At 44.3% G+C, this 17,398-nt stretch overlaps 1 protein-coding gene across 1 annotated transcript in view; it reads left to right on the forward strand.

Annotated features, from left to right (window-relative positions):
* The window catches only part of PCLO (piccolo presynaptic cytomatrix protein), a 303,767-nt gene that overhangs the window by 117,677 nt on the left and 168,692 nt on the right, over positions 1-17,398 (forward strand). Inside the window, exon 7 of the mRNA XM_055000594.1 lies at positions 7,530-7,533. Within this exon, the coding sequence (XP_054856569.1) occupies positions 7,530-7,533 (4 nt within the window). The remainder of the gene's footprint in view (positions 1-7,529; positions 7,534-17,398) is intronic.

Here is a 17,398-nt window from a genome sequence, read left to right on the forward strand (position 1 = left end):
GAAAATAAAATGGCTGATATTATAATGCCCCTGTATAGCTCTATGGTGTGGCCTTGTTTGGAATACTGTGTGCAGTTCTGTTTGCTGCATCACATTACAGATATCACAGAGCTGGAGAAAGTGCAGAAGAGGACATCCTGAAGATAAGTAAGGAGTTGGAGCACTTTTCCTACAAGGAAAGGATGAAGAGGCTGAAATTTTCCAATTTAGAAGAAAGGCAACTAAGGGAGCACATGATAGAGATTTAAACATTATGTATGGAGTGGGTACAGATAACTCTTTTCCCTTTCCTGTAATACCAGAACTTGTGGCAGCCATTGAAGTTGATGACCATAGTTTCAGCACCAAAGCATCCTTGGCCCAATGAGTAATTAAAAAGAAAAATTCTTTGCTAGTGGGGTGGATCCTTCCCCTATCCTACAACTCCACTAAACAAAGTTCAAAGCCTTCCTGCAGCATAAAGAGCCTTCCTTCCTCTTAAGTAGCTCTTCCTTGAATGGAAGGAGTCACTGAAGTTGGAGAAAGGCTCCTTAGGTTGGAGAAAGATTCGTTGGAGGATTCTTGAATCACCCTGGGGCTATACTGACACATGTATCACCCTAGGGAACGTACTGGCATACATCTCAGCTAGCTCTGATAGCTTTAAACAGAGATTAGAGATGTTCGTGGAAGATGGAACCTCTGCATCTCAGTATCAGGGAAGGACCTTGCCCTTTGTGCCCGATTTGTCAGCCCTTTTTGACAGATGATTGGCTCCTGCATGAAACAGGATGCTGGGCTAGCCGGACGTCAGGCCCAATGCTGCAGGGCTCTTTTAAGGCTCAGAGAGGGTGTTATTTTATATCCGTGTCCTCGGGGGGGGGGGTGCTGTGCATATTTGCACTGTATCCCTGGTGTTGGAGACTCTGCTAGCCACTTATGAGGGAGGGCAGGTTGTTGAGCCAGTGCACCTCGGGGGCATTTTTTATGTGTGGATGTGGTGACAGGGAAGACGTTTGCAGTTGAAGTCCAGGAGGCCTAAAAACGCTGGCAGTTTCAAGCAGATTGCCACCATTTTGAAGCCAAAAGCATAAAATCAAAGTAACGATGCAACAATATTAAGAACGTTCAGAAACAGTCATGATCAAAGAAGCACCTGTTACTGTTATTGTTAACATCATCTATAGGCCACTTTTCTCACTGAAACTCAAGGTGCGTTACACAGTGTGAGTCAGTACAGTCAATATCAAAGACATTTCAATAAACGTGTAGTGGGAATATACGTGCAAATGTGCCAAGGTTTAAAAGCCAGCAGAAATCCAATACAGAGATGAAGAAATGTTGAAACAGACCAGATGCAATTCCATGACTGACATATTAAACAACATAGAAACATTGTCTGACACATTTAAGTGGCTGCTATATTTTAGTCTGAATTTTGCTTTATGCTTTTTAATGTATGACCAACACAAAAAGGAGAGTCACAGAAGTTAACTGTAACTACAAAGAGATCCGACTGTGACCTACTAACTAATAACAAATCAAAACCATATCATAAATATTTCAGCATATATATACACTAGTACTCAAGATATATCACATCAGCTCTAAGGTCACAAATTCATCATATAATTTACATCCATAAATAGTCAATGGATACAGTCTAATAAAGTGATCAAGTGTAAAGTGTAAGGTGTCAACAAATATGTAAGCAGAGGTCAAATCTACATATAACATATTAGATTCAGATACAAAGTTCATTCGTAATAAATAACATTCATATCAAAACCTAGTGTTGTACAGTCTGTAAGGTAAGTCCATAGATATTTTTGTACAAAAATGTCTTTTCAGAGTCTTTGTCAAGAACGTGTACAGATATATTGTCCCATGTACAGATGTATTCTCCCAAAGCTGCAAGGATTACCAAACACAATTGCATGCCTTTACAACTCAAATCATTAAAACAATAAAGTAATTAATCTAACATATTCGAATCATTCAATAAATTTCCCATGAAGACTATCTTGGTAGCTTGTACATAGGATCATAGAATCATAAATTCTATGCTAGTTGCTAGTTAATAGCATTCAAATTGAATATTCAGATTTAAATTGAAATACTCTTGCTCCCTATGACTTGAATCTTCAGATTGATTTTCAGGTTACCTGTGAGGTGAACCTGTGGGGGTTACCCATAATATGGGTATATTTCTTTAAGAAGTCTCAAAGGGTCTACCCTATGGTAATGGGTATATAATCACCATTAACTAGCAACAAGCTACCAAGGTGGTCTTCATGAGAAATTTATTGGATGAATGATTTACATTGAGAAATACCCATGAGTCCTTCAAATATCTTAATTACTTTATTGTTTTAATAATTGAGTTGTAAAAGTATGCAATTGTCTTTGGTAATCCTTGCCGCTCTGGGACAATACATCTGTACACGGCATGTTCTTGACAAAGCTGGCCCCTCGTTGAGCGGTGGCCCTGGGGACAGATTTCCTCTCCTGATAAAGAAACAAAAAACAGGAAACAATAACATAACAAGGTATTTTCGCACAAAAATATCTGTGGACTTACGTTGAAGACTATACAACTCTGGGTTTTGATATGAATGTTACTTATTAAGGATGAACTTCGTATTGACTGTATCTAATATTTTATATGTGAATTTGACCTCTGCTTGCATATTTGTTGACACTTTACACTTGTTCACTTTATTAGACTGTATGGAAGTTTTTATCCCTTGAGTATTCATTGATGTAAATTATATGATGAATTTGTGACCTTAAAGTCAGTGTGGTATATCTTGAGTACTGTCATAAACATGCTGAAATATTTATGATACGGTTTTGATTTGTTACTAGTCAGTAGGTCACGGTGGGATCTCATTGTAATATATAACATCATTCAGTGCCTGAAAAGAATGGTAAATGAGTCATAAAATGGAGCCCGGAGGGTCTTTTGTCCACAAAATGTAACAGAAAATATGCTCTAAGATAACTTGACTGACAGAAGGTAATCATTTAATGATGAAAATGTGTTTGGACACGTGGGTGGAATAGGAGCAAATCTTAATAATCTTTGTGAAAGTTTAGTCATCCATTTGCAAGTTTTTTCTGAAATGTACAATATCTACAGTGACACAAAATAGCTCAATAATGACTAATTGCTGAATAATATTTCATTAGGTCATATAGAGGATCTAAAAATGAATGAAAATGAAAATGTTCAGATGTTGAATTCCATCTGGAAAAAAAGAGGGCAGGAACATTCTTAGGAGCTGTCCAAACATTTTTAAAAGGGTGATTTTTTCAGAAATAAGTTGTGGACTCCTGCTATAAAACTATTTAAGCTGTACTTAGACACAATATTGTGGTGAGCCCTATATGTACTTATTTATTTATTTATTTTAAATTTCTATTCTGCCCTCCCCACGAGCGGGCTCAGGGTGGATAACAACATATTAAAATACAGTAAAAATTCATCTACATTAAAACATCATTAAAACAGCAGTGTATTTCTATTAATACACATTTAAAACTGGATGGTGGACAGCCTTCACAGGGAGGGTTAAGATTTTATACACCCCTTTTTTTAGGTCGGTGGAGGCCCAGCCTCAGCCATATGCCTGGAGGAACAACTCTGTCTTGCAGGCCCGGAGGAAGTAGGTCCTGCCGGGCCCTGATCTCAGCAGACAGAGCATTCCACCAGGTGGGAGCCAGGACCAAAAAGGCCCTGGCTCTAGTCGAGGCTAGGTGGGCCTCCTTGGGGCCAGGGACCACCAACAGCTGTTTGTCCCCTGATTGGAGTGTCCTCTGGGGAATATATGGGGAGAGACGGTCGTGTAGATACGCTGGTCCCAGTTTGTCTTGCAGGCCCAGTGGAAGGGTAGTCGGTCCTGCTGGGCCCTGATCTCAGCAGACAGAGCATTCCACCAGGTGGGAGCCAGGACCGAAAATGCCCTGGCTCTAGTCGAGGTTAAGTGGACCTCCTTGGGGCCAGGGACCACCAACAGCTGTTTGTCCCCTGATCAGAGTGTCCTCTGGGGAATATATGGGGAGAGACGGGCCCATAGATATGCTGGTCCCAGTCCGCACAGGGCCTTGAATCTGATCCGGTACTCCACTGGCAACCAATGCAGCTTGTGTAAAAACAGTGTTATATGCGCCTTATTTGGCACGCTCGTAATAACACATGCCGCTGCATTTTGTACCAGCTGTAATCTCCGGGTCAGGCTCAAGGGCAGCCCCACGTAGAGCGAGTTACAGTAATTGCTCCACCTCATATAGCTCATCTTTGTTTGGGGTGTGTAAAAAGCTGCTCCATCTACTCATGTGATATCAGCGTAGGAGGCTCTTGGTGAAACTTAGAACAGTTCATGCATTCTCTTATAATTAGAGTGGTGCAATTCACTGCGTGGCTTAGGAACCACATGTGGCTCTTGAACATGCCATTTGTGGCACTTCTGAGCAATGATCTCCAGTGTGGCACTTGTCCCATGTTTCAGGAAAGCGGGCAAACCCCTTACCTGGTAGGGCTTCTGGTTGCCAGATAGTTTCCATCTTGAAATAGCAGCCACCAGAGGAATGGATAAGCTGTGTGCCTCATTGAGGTGCAGGGCTCAAGCTAGGGATGGAAGTAAATGAGGCTCTTTGGGTTGATGCTCATTGTGAACGGTGGCTCTCGGTGAGAGTGCCACTGAACTAGAGGCTTTTTCAGATCTCTGAATTCTGCTGCACAGTCAATGCCTCAATGGAGAGCAGGATCAAAGGGGCAAGCGCACGCCTTTAACTGTGCCTAGGGAGAGCATGGGGATTAGAGGGGGGGAGGGCATGAGCATGAGGAAGTGCCATACCACATGTGGATAGCCAATGCTGAAGAAAATAGTGTGCCCACAGTATTCTTTGAGTCTCAGATAGAATATCCTTGTCCCTGGTTCATGGAATTTGTGTTCCTACTCAATACTGGAACTCGGAGAAAAAAGAAAATGGGTTCATTTCAGATGAGATCTGTGGTCCATTCACCATCCTTAGGTATATAAGCGCTGTATAAACGGCTTCCTGTCCATCTTCTCATCCTGCCCAGGCCACAGTTGTTTGTGGAGCCGAGAAAAGCATACAAGGCACTGCACTGATAGTGACGGTTTTCTTCCCCTCCTGCAGCTGAATCCACAAATGGCTTTCCCTCCAAGGGCCTGCCTCTACCGCTTCATGAGAGCCAGTTTGGTGTAGTGGTTAAGAGCGGCAGGACTCTAATCTGGAGAGCCGGGTTTGATTCCCCACTCCTCCACAAAGCCAGCTGGGTGACCTTGGGCGAGTCACAGTTCTCTGGAGCTCTCTCAGCCCCACCCACCTCACAGGGTGATTGTTGTGGGGTAATAATAACACTTTGTAGACCGCTCTGAGTGGGCATTAAGTTGTCCTGAAGGGCGGTATATAAATCGAATGTTATTATGTTATGTTATTATAAGAAGATTAAGCCTGGGCAAGCCTAAGTGGAATGAGACTCCGGCGATGCCCAGAGAGAGCATCTTCCTCCAGCAGTTGAAGCCTCAAGCTCTGCATTGCCCATTTCAAATGAGCCTTGCCCAGACAGTTGTAGTGCTGAAATGTTTTCTTAGTTACCGTTCACAATATTGGTGTGACTCTGCTCCTTCCTTGGGTAATGTTTTCATCCATTGAAAAAGAAATGGCATCTCACTCCACCACACGTCCTTTTGACAACTGTTCCCAGCAGTGCATAGGAGGTGCATTTTGATGAGGTTCTACAGGAAGCCATGATGATCAAGATGCCACGCCCACTTATCCAGGCCTTTCACTTGTCACAATATTCTGTCTTTTTACCATTAAGAAATCCCTTATGCTGGAGAGTTGCGCAGCACCTCACCACCCACACCCTTCTGTATTTAATATCAGGTTCACTGTCCATGTTAAGTGTGTGAAGAGGATTTGTGCTGTGTTGTGTCTACTTTGACACAGTCAGCAGGCTCATTAACCAGAGAGCACATCCGAAGACATAAAAGGCAAACTGTTTTGTCAACGACTCATTTTTTATCCTGGCACAGGAGCACTTTGCGGGGATAAAAATTGAGTCGGCGGCAACACAGTTTACCTTCCCGCTGCCTCCTTGGGACCTCTGGAGGCCTGGAAAGGCCCAGCACAGCTGTGGGGAGGCCTGGAGCCATGGCGCTGGGCCTTCCCGCAGCCTCCTTGGGACCTCTGGAGGCCTGGGAAGGCCCAGCGCAGCTGTGGGGAGGCCTGGAGCCATGGCGCTGGGCCTTCCTGCTGCCTTGGGGCTTCCAGAGGGCCAGGAAGGCCCAGCATGGCTGCAGCAAGGCCTGGTGTGGCAGTGGGAAGTCCCAGGGCCACAGGGCCAGGCCTTCCTTTCACCTTAGGGCTTCCAGACACCCCGAAAAGCCAGGTGCAGCAGCAGCCCCAAGCAGGCTGGGCTGGCACTACGAGCCCTGGAGTGCTCCTGCGCTTGTTTGAGGCTGAATTGGGCCCATTTGGGGCCGAAATCAGCACACTGCGGAATGCAGGAGCACTCCAGGGCCCATTGTGCCACCTCGGCAGAATTCCTGAGCGCCGCAGCGGCCTGATTTCGGCCCCAAATGGGCCCAATTCAGCCTCAAACAGGCTGAAATCGGGCCGCTGTGTAGGGTAGTAGCCATTTGTACAGTGGACTTGGTTGCTAGTCAGTTATAACTTCAGACCCCTTTTGCCTGGTTCATACAGACAGTGTAGTGGGGAGTCTGGGTGGAGGACTACATAAAGCAGATATATTTTTTTAAAGTTCATTTTTATGGTGAATGTGACTTGTATTCCTTCCCACTTGAGCCCACAAGCTGACACAGTTCTGGGGATGGGAGGTGCTATACTTCAACATTACCAGGTTTATGCTTTCAGCAGTTTTTAGAATAACAATGGTATCTAGACAGTGTGGCACTTTTCAATGCTTTTATCTGGGAATAGCACCCCAGTCCCTGCCTGTAAAAGTAAACAACTACATTCCCTAGAGGACTGCCTGCCTAGCTCAGGATAACTCCTATCCCTTCTCCCTTCAAAAACCAACTGTCTGCCCCCCCCCATTTAAACTGCCTCATGGTTTTTCCCAGGGCTTTTTTCCAGCTGGAGTGCGGTGGAACGGAGTTCCAGCACCTCTTGAAAATGGTCACATGGCTGGTGGCCCCGCCCCCTGATCTCCAGACAGAGGGGAGTTTAGATTGCCCTCCACACTGTGTGGCATGGAGGGCAATCTAAACTCTCCTCTATCTTGAGATCAGGGGGCAGGGCCACCAGCCATGTGACCATCCCCCCTTGTTCTAGCTGACCCAAAGTGACGTAATTGTGCGGTCCTGAGTTGCACCACTTAGTTCCACCACCTCTTTCCCCAGAAAAAAAGCCCCCATCCTCCCCTTCAGAGTTGCATTCACCTTTTGAATCCGACTGGTCTGCTCTGACCAGGGAAAACAGAAGGCAGAAGCTTCTCCTGCCCATCAAACAGGTCTATTCAGTGATCAGTCCCATTCAATGATGCTTCTTCCCAGGCAAGTGTTCTTAGGATTGCAGCCACAGACTCTTTCTGTTCCAGCTCAGAGGCATCACTATGCCAGTATCAGGTAGAACCATAGTACTGGAATATGGGTAGCTTCCCATCGGGGAAGCGAGAGGGGTTTGTAGAAACAACCGCTTGCCCTTAACTCATTAGCAAAGCATCTGAGAGCCCCTCCCTACAATACAAAAGCCTTTTTGAATAATTTGGTTGTGTATCGTTTGCAAAAAGCTAGGAGAGTGGCGACTCTCGTGACCTTCTCAGGCAGGTTGTTCCACAGGGTAGGGGCCACCACAGAAAAAGCTGCTGTTGATTTCGCGCATTCCATTTCTTATGTCAGAATTCTAGTGAAAATAACTCTCTTAACAGACAAAAAGTACAAAGACAAGAGATGAGCAAAAAAGGAAAAAGACATTACAAGGCAATTAACTTGAATCAAAAAAGGAACTCACTGGGAAAGCCTCCACATTCTATTACTAAAAATGCTCTTACACAAACGAGAAGCAGTGGAATATGTGAGATTTCCTAGTGCACAGCTATTTTCTGTGGTTTGGGTCAATAACAGCCAATTTCATCAACAGTTCTGTCAAACCGGAAAAGGCAAAAGAAAACAATATCCTCTTTTTCTATGAAGGCTGCAGATAATGGATGCCAGAAGTCTGGAAGTAGTCCTCAATATCTGTGTTTCCATGATCTGTTGATCTTCATTTCTGTTGATGTAGCTACCAAAGATTGAACTTGTATGTCATGTCCCTTAGTATACCACCCCCAGTTTCAAAAGACTGTCAAAACACTATGGTGTTGTGAAGATCAGACCAAATGTTTCCATATTGATCTCACAGAAGCAAAACATCCTTTAAATACTCTAAATATAGCTGTTTAAGGTCTGAAAGCTTGCAATCCAATGCAAGATTCCCTTTAGAGGAAAAGAAAAGTGAATGTATAAAGAGTGCCCTTGGTGTTGTGTCTATTAGAAATAGTTACATTTCATTTGGTAGCAGAGTTACTTAGTCGGAAGCATTTTCCCCAACATGCAGTAATTAATCCTGAGACAATCAAATTGTAGAAAGATGGAACTTACAGTTTATTGAGGTAAATTCCATTCATGGCAATATCTTGGAGTAGAAAGAAAGAGTCCTAGTCTAAAGAGTCGCTTTCTCTATAAATACCATGGCCAGAATAATCCAGTGGCGAGGCTGCAGGTGGGTCTGTAGGTGAGGCCTTAATGGCAGGAGCTCTGAAAAATACATCCTCCCCCTTCGGAAGGCCATGAGGTAAGAAGAAACCTCCCAAGAGACACAGAGACAGAGGAGGAGTCAGGAAGCGTTCCCACCTTAGACAAAAGCAGCTTACTATCAAGAGAGTTACACACACAGAAAGACATGCAGTGCGCCCCCCACCCCATGTCCAAGGCCTGCTGAGTTGCCCATTTCATTAATGTCATAGGTCTGATCAAAGGAAAATGGCTGAGCAAGTGGGAGCTCATTGGATTGCATTTCATTTGGCTTGACCCAGAGAAGAGGCGGCTCAGCTGACTGGTCATTTGGGAATGATCTTCATTTTGCTAGTATGCACTTGAGTGTTCAGAGATTGTTAACCGAATGGATCTCAGCAATCCCGATGACTGTCCTGTCAGGTGAGTCGGCATCACTGTCCCATCTTGCCATTGGAGGGCTGAGTCTGAGACAAAGCGGCTTACTGAAGGGCTAAATTCACAAAGTTTGTAGCGGATATAAATTTTGAACCATAGCAAAACTGTAGATCTGTCATGGATATGTTATTCGTTAATCTATTTATACCCCACCTTTCCCTTTGGCTCAAGGTAGCTATTAAAACATTACCAATTAAAACCAAATAAAAACCGAGAATGCCTCCCCCCCCCCCACCAATATGCCTGCTGTTCATATCCCACCAAAAGCCCTGGCAAATAGACAAGACTTGCAGCTCCAACTGAAGGTCTCCAATGAGGGGACTCTCTTCTTCAGGGAGCCCATTCCACAGTGGAGGAGCTGTGATGGGAACATAGCATTACCCATTGTGATAGGAACAGAACATCTGCCCAGGCTCTGGCAGATGCTTGACTGGCCACCCTGACTCGGGGAACAGCCAGCAGGTGGCAGTCTGAAGACTGTAGTTGGCACACAAGAAGATACGAAGGAGACAGCCTTCCAGATACGTGGGCCTGAGGCCGTGAAAGGCTTTAAAGGTTATAAGCAGCACTTTGGACTGAACTCGGAAGCAAACTGGCAACCAATGTACTTGTTTCACAATGGGTAATGTTACGCTCCTATCAGTTAGCCCCTGACATTAATTGGGCTGTCACGTTCTAGACCAGCTGCAGTTCCCAGGCCATATTCAAGGGCAGCTTAACATAAAGCACGTTATAGTAGGTCAATCATGAGATTACAAAAGCGTGGATCAGTGTAGACAGATCTGCTGAGTTTAAGAAAGTTGGTGAACCAGATGCTGCTGTTAGAAGGTGCTCCTGGCCACTGTGCTGACCTGCTTTTCAAACACTAAAGCTGGGTCTATGAACACCCACCAGCTCTTAACCTGCTCCAAAAAAGCTCACTGCACTCCATCCAGGATGAGTGGATAGAATCCCTCTAGCACATCAGCCTTCCTGACTGCCATTACCTCTGTCTTGTCTGGATTCAGCTTCAGCTTGTTCTGCCACCTGACATTGACTTCAAAGCACCACTTCAAAACCAAAACAGGTGCATTTGGAGCCTTGGATAATGAAATGTCATGTTGGGTGTCATCTACACACTGGATTTAGGGAGGCTCTGAACTCTAATATTAGGAAAAGGAGGGAAGATTCAGTTTTGGAACTGATGAAAACAGATTCCACTTCTAAGAGCCCCATCTCTTCACTTGCAAGAAGTATCCAACACAAATACATTCCAGAGGATGAATAGATAGTGCAGTCATATTGGCTGAAGATCCTCTGGCACCATCAAAAGAATCTAATTAGTTGCACCATAATTTATACTGACAGGTAAATGGACCAGAGATTGCCTTTCATGGAGGTGCTGTGAGTGGGAGCAATGATCCCAGCACACATACCCTACTAACACCACTTTGGCTTTTCTATGACGTCTGTATATGAATGCAAGAAAATGCACTCCAGCTAATGCCTGTCCTTGCCAGAAACCTGGGAAGGAGAGTTCAGAAACAGGATTACGTGAAATGAAGGATAAACTCTGATTTGAATCATAGAGTCTCTTTACTTCAAAAACTGGCATGCATACCCAAACCACTGTACATACTCGACATTATGCTACTTCACAACAACCTAGTTCTCAGCTGGAAACATGCTACAGCTCAGTCATAGTCATCACATTAAATGTTTTTGTAGCCATCTCCTGATCATGCTGAGAGAGAGTATCCCTTTTTCTCCAAGAGAGGATCTTTGCTTATACTTGGAACAGGTATCATACTTAAGCTGGTGAAGTCACTTGATACTTAGAAGTTCTCTACACAACTAAGAGCAACAATCAGAGTGCTCCAAATAGAATCCATTAGTCCAGTTGCTTTGTGATGATGCAAGAACTTTTAGATCATGGCTTCTGTGCAGTCCCACATTGGGACTCTTCACACGCAGGCCAGCCACGGAGATTTCCAGAGCTTTCTAGAAAGATCAAGATGCCCCTCCTCCCTTTGGCACCTTCCCGCCAAAATCATCACATGACCAGGAGGAGGAGCTCTATTCCCTCAGTTGCCTTTGCCACCACAGAGAAAGGATCTCCATTCCTGTTCTCTTTTTTTCCCCTTATCTCATCCTTGAGGCTGAGGAGAATTATTTCTTTTTAAAAAATTTAACCATCAATAGTAATTCTAGTGAAGAATAAAACTACATTTAAAGAAAAAAGTTTCTGTCTTTCCCTTCATCGTTATTGCTCATGAGAGGCCTCTTCAAGATGCCGGAAAATGCCAGCCTGATGAAAGGCACCTGGTCCCTCAGTTCTGCAGGGAGAAGCCTGGAAATGTGGCCTGACAGAGCCTTCGGTTCCAAGGCCCTTTCCCAGAGGCTTTGCCTGCACGCCTCCCTAAGGGGAGGCACCTAGAGGTGTAGCTTACCAGAGGCCTGGGATCCAAAGCTGAGAGGCTTTCCCCCGAGGCCTTTGGAAATGCCCCTGCCTGACCCAAGGAATCCCTCCTCCTCCCAGGCTGTCTTCTTTTTTGTGGTGGAGTCCTTGGAGGGAAGGGTTGATAGAGCTCACACAGTGACATGGCAGCCTTGGAACCATCCATATAATGATTGGGGCTCCTCAGCTACTTCTGTTTTAACAGAGATGATCAATGTGCACCTCTCAGCTCAATGCTTTTTGAGGGCTGTTTTTTCCTGTCTCTTTCATGTATGCCCACCCACCACCCACCTCCCTTTTTCCTTCCAGTGACTGGTTCTTTCCATAATTCTCAATTTCATCACTGTAAGATTCAGCAACCATCTAGGAATATGCAGAGGGTCTCTTTTAGTCAACACAGAGTAACTTTATTCAGCAGAAAAGCAAAGAACACAAGGCCCAATACAGGCCTTCTCTAGCAGTCCTTCAGCCAGTTTACTCAGACAGGAGTAAAATCTGAGCTGGAACTGTTCCAGATTCTACTGTCCTGGGACTAACACAAACCATGAAACAGGCTCCATAGCATTACAATTGCCACTGCTAGGACAGAGTTCTTATTGCAATTAAATGTAGAATTATTTATTAATACAGTCAAAGACCAGCACTAATTATTTAAAACAGTCCACATAAATTGAATATAAATTTTTAAATATTAAATATTAAATATTGGATATAAATTTTTTACAGATTAAATAAATTATGTTAATCGGTTACACTTAGCAATATCTCCTTGCAGATTTTGCAGGCAGCTGCAAAAAACCAAGCACAGGGAACTGTAATCTGTGAATTAGCATCTAGTAGGGGCTTCCTGGTAAACACAGGGTCAGAGCAGCCTGAAAACCTTACAAACAAGGGGAGAATAAATTTTGTGTGAATTTCCTGATAGAATCGGTAGTGGAGTAAAACATTGTTTCAACCGTACCAGCTCCACAAGGGCAAATCCTCTCAAACATGGGGATCTTTATCGCACCTCTACCACCACAAGGGGAAGTACATTCCACCTCGCTATAGAGAAAGCCCAGTGGTTGGTCGGAATCTCTAATAACGAAAGGTAAGCAGCCAGGAATACAACATATCTCATGTTCTCTGAAGCCAAAAAAATTTGGAGCTCTCTTAATGTCTCCCTGTCATTCATTGTCTGACACCCTTTGCTTAATGAATGCTTTTGCCTGGTAAACCCATTATTAATAGAGTCTCTGGAGAGAGGCCTAGAATGGTTAACATGATGGGCTGCCTTTAACCAAAGGGATCAAAAGCAATCCCAGAGAATTAGTGCTGTTAAACACAACTAGGGAGACGGAGTACTGCTCTTAGAAATTTCAATCATACTCTCTCTAATGGGGCAAAAAAAGATGATGATGGACCCAGTATTGTCCATACAGAAGTTGGGTTACAGTTTGGGTCTGATATAATTCGAGGGCCGCTGGTATATAATGCTTACCTTTAGTATAAAAAACACCTTAAAGTAGCCTGTGCAGAGTTTAGATGTCAAGAGACCGCCTCTTCCATTATGTCCCCTGCAGGGCATTGTGTTCTGCAGACAAGCGACTCCTGGTGGTCCCCAGCCAAAGGACATCCGTCTGGCCTCAACCAGGTCCAGGGCTTATTCTGGTCAGGCTATGGATGACAGGATATGGCAGACACATCCCTGGACCATTGCAACAAGAGGTCCAGGCTCTTGGTTAAATGGTTTTATTCAGAAATCAAATCATTTCCATATATATGTCCATAGGGTTACTCAGAAGCAAAGTAAACATCTAAGCAGTAAGAGCAAGATTGACAGGAATAGTAATTCTTGGGGAAAACCTTCCTCTTAACACACATGGTTGCTCCTTCCCCCCTCCCAACAGTAAACAGGATTTGTGGCATGAATTTGCCCGGAGAACATCTCACATAGCTGTAGTACCAAGCTGAGACACTGAGAAAGCAAGAGATCAAAGTCGAGACCTAGCAATGCATGGGAGTGAGTAGTCAACAAGGTCATGAACACTGAAAGTTTCTGTTGTCAATTAGATAAGCACCTGCAAGCAGCCTGTGAAAGAAACAGTTACAGCATTGGCAATAGTGACTGTATGAAACATTGGTTCAGTATTAGCATTGGCATGGATGGGGCTCAGACATGACACCCTGGCCCCGTCCTGTTGGAACGCTCTCCCGCTGGAGATCCGGGCCCTGTGGGACCTGTTACAGTTCTGCAGGGCCTGTAAAATGGAGATGTTCCGCTGGGCCTTTGGCTGAGTGCCAGCGGGTGTCCCCCTTCTTACATCTAAGACCACCACTTTTTCTGGGGCTGCACTTGGCCATCTACTATGCCCATATACGGACTCCCAAATATTTATTTAAATAGCCTGCACCTGGCCTATTTTAATGACTTTTTAAAGATTATTATTGATTTTATGGTTTTGTGATTAATTCACTGTTTTATGAATGTTGTTAGCCGCCCTGAGCCCATTTGTGGGGAGGGCGGGGTATAAATCAAATCAAATAAATAATAAATAAATAAATTTCCAAAAGTTCAAGGAATTTTTGTCTTTAGCTGGCTGAATTAGTCAGCCCCATGTTGCCATTACGTCAGCTTTCTTCTTCCATGATAGGCATTTCTTGCCCCAAACAATTGTAACATCACCCCCAAGTACTTGAAGCTCATCGCCTGCTCTACTCTGTGACCATTTATACTCCATGCCCTGACTTTGGGTTTCTTACCAAATGACATAATTTTGGTTTTTTGATAGTTGATCTCTAGCTGGTTCTCATTACAAAAATGGCTAAACGCCTTCAATGTCCTTCTGAGGCCCATTGGGGTTCTGGATAGTAATAGCATCTCATTGGCATATAATAGAACAAAAATCTTCCAATCAGCTAGGGGAGGTGGGTAAGAATCAAGTCCTTGATATAAAAAATGAATAGCAATAGTGCCAATACGCAACCTTGTTTCATATCTTTTGGTGTTAAAAAGGTGTTAGTGAGATACCCATTCTTGTGGCATCTAATGCTGAAAGATATATTGGAACAGGGCTTGAATTAAGTGTAGAAGCCTTAAATCTATGAATGTGACTTCTAATTTATCCCATAGTCTAGCCTTAGGTATAGAATCAAAGTCCACTGTAATTGAAGAGTCTACGGGGAGGGGCTCTTGGGGGAGTCTTTAGATGTCAATTTCAAAAACTTTCAAATAGTTCAAGGAATTTTTGTCTTTAGCTGCCTGAATTAGTCAGTCCCATGTTGCCATTACGTCAGCTTTCTTCTTCCAGGCAACTATCTGTTTATAAGATTTCTTTAGTACCGAGAGATGATGTAAAAGATTTTGACTATCTGATTCCATAGCGATCTTATACGCATGATATGAGAGGTGAGCTCATTTTTGACTTCCAGACAGTCCTTATCAAACCGCCATATTGAGTACCTCCTCTCTGTCTTCAATTGCAAGCCAGCATCCAGTACCAATAAAGGCTTCAATATCCAAAGTAAGTTGTCATAAGGAGTCAGACTTCACACAGATTGCCTACTTGGCAAGAATCACTGAACTAGACAGAATAGTCTGGCTATCAGTTACTGGACTCAATTCAAGGTATTGGTTCTCACATTCAAAACTCTTCATGGCCTTGGTTCTTCATATCTATGAGACCGCCTCTTTCCCTATGTTCTACCAAGGTAGCTTCGTTGACCTGAACAGGGCCTTATGCAGGTGCCACCTTGCACATGGGCAAACTCAACAACTGCCTGCATAGATGCTTTCTCCATGGTGGCTCTTTCCTTATGTGACAGCCTATTTGAAGTGGTCAAGAAAGCTCCCACTGTCCCGGCTTTCTGCAAACTATGCAAAACTGAATTATTCAAGAGAGCTTTTTACTTAGATAGAAGAGCTGTACTGTAGGGAAGTGGTCTCCTACTGGTTAGTTTCTGTATTGTTTAATATTTCAGTCTTAGAAGTTCTTTTACTCTGTTTCAGCATTTCTTCAATGCTATATTGAATTCCTGCTGGTTTTAAATGTTTGCATATTTGCATGTATATCCCCTATTAAATTGTTTATTGAAATGTCTTTGAAATTGTACTAACTCACTGTGTAATCTGCCTTGAGTCTTAGTGAGAAAGGCATATTATAAATTATATAAATACAAATAAACTATTCAATAATAAAATAAAAAGTATAAATTCCGAGGTTTTCTATATACTACACTCAATGTCATTGTGTACTCATTGTCTAAATTTAGCCATAGTTTTTAATAATAGTCAAAGAGAAAAATGAGTCCCTAAATGTAAGGGAAAATCAAGGTTCTAGTGGCCCAGAGACACTCACGCTAGGACAAACAAGAATTTTTAATTAAGCAAGTTGTTCTGCTCCCCAGGTAGGGGGACAAACCCCAGAAATTTATAGGGTCTTCAACAGCTGCGGCTCTCATGACACAGTCTAGGGTCTGGTAATATAATCCAAAGACAATTCCAAAAATTCCAATTCACAGTCCAGGATCAGGTAACACAATCCAAACGCAAGTCCAGGATCAGGTAATGTAACCCAAAAGGCAGTCCAAGGGTCCGGTAACAAGGCTCCAAAATTTAAGGAAGTCAGTCAGGCAACTGGTGAGCTAACCAGCAACATTGGCTCTAGCCTCACTGTAGTGTTATCTAAGGAATTTCCCCTACAGGTGAGGCTCAGTTCCTCATTACGGTGGTCGAGCAGCTGCAGGTTTTCCTGGAAGAGACTTTTGTCCTGGACCCATACCAGTCTAGCTTCCGTCCAGGCCACAGGACGAAGACAGTGTTGGTTGCCCTCACAGATGATCTCCACAGACACCTGGACCAAGGTGGGTCGGTGCTGCTGATATTACTAGATCTCTCCGCAGCATTCGCCATGGTCGACCATGAGTTGTTCGCCCACCGACTCGCTGATGTGGGGATTCGAGGGGGATTGCAGTGGCTTGTCTCCTTTCTCCACGGTCGGGGATAGAGGGTAGCGCTGGGGGAGAGAGTATCCGTGCACCAGCCATTGGTGTGCGGCATCCCAAAGGGGGCGATACTCTCTCCCCTGTTGTTCAACTTTTATATGCACCCCCTCGCCCAGTTGGTGCAGAGTTTCAGACTGGGTTGTCACCAGTATGTGGATGACACCCAGTTATCTGTTGATGGGCAGCCAACCTGATTTGGCCCCGGATGTCCTGTTGAGAGCCTTGGGGGCGGTATCTGGTTGGGTGAAGCAGAGCAGACTGAAGCTGAACCCTGCGAAGACGGAGGTCCTGTACTTGAGCTGTGGGCTGCAGGATATGGGGATTTGTCTTCCGGCCTTTGAGGGAGCCCCGTTGGTGCCTGTCTCGTCAGTCAGGAGTCTTGGTGTGATCCTGGATTCCTTCTTATCTATGGAGGCTCCGGTCACGTCTGTGGCCCGGACTGCTTTTTTCCAACTATGGTAGGCCAGGCAACTTGCCCCCTATCTTTCAGTCCAGGACCTAACCACAGTGATCCATGCAACGGTTACCTCTAGGCTAGATTACTATAACTCCCTCTATGCAGGGCTACCCTTGGGTCTGACCTGGAAACTACAGCAGGTCCAGAATGCTGCTGCTCAGGTCCTGATGGATGTTCCATTCAGGTAACATATTACACCAGTTTTGCAGCAGCTTCACTAGCTTCCCGTGGAGTTCTGGGTCCATTTCAAGGAGTTGGTGTTGACCTTTAAAGCCCTAAATGGACTGGGACCAGTATACCTGGTCCCCGTATGTACCCCGGAGAGTGCTTCATTCA

Source organism: Eublepharis macularius, chromosome 16 (genome assembly GCF_028583425.1).
Source record: "Eublepharis macularius isolate TG4126 chromosome 16, MPM_Emac_v1.0, whole genome shotgun sequence".
Classification (NCBI taxonomy): Eukaryota; Metazoa; Chordata; class Lepidosauria; order Squamata; family Eublepharidae; genus Eublepharis; species Eublepharis macularius.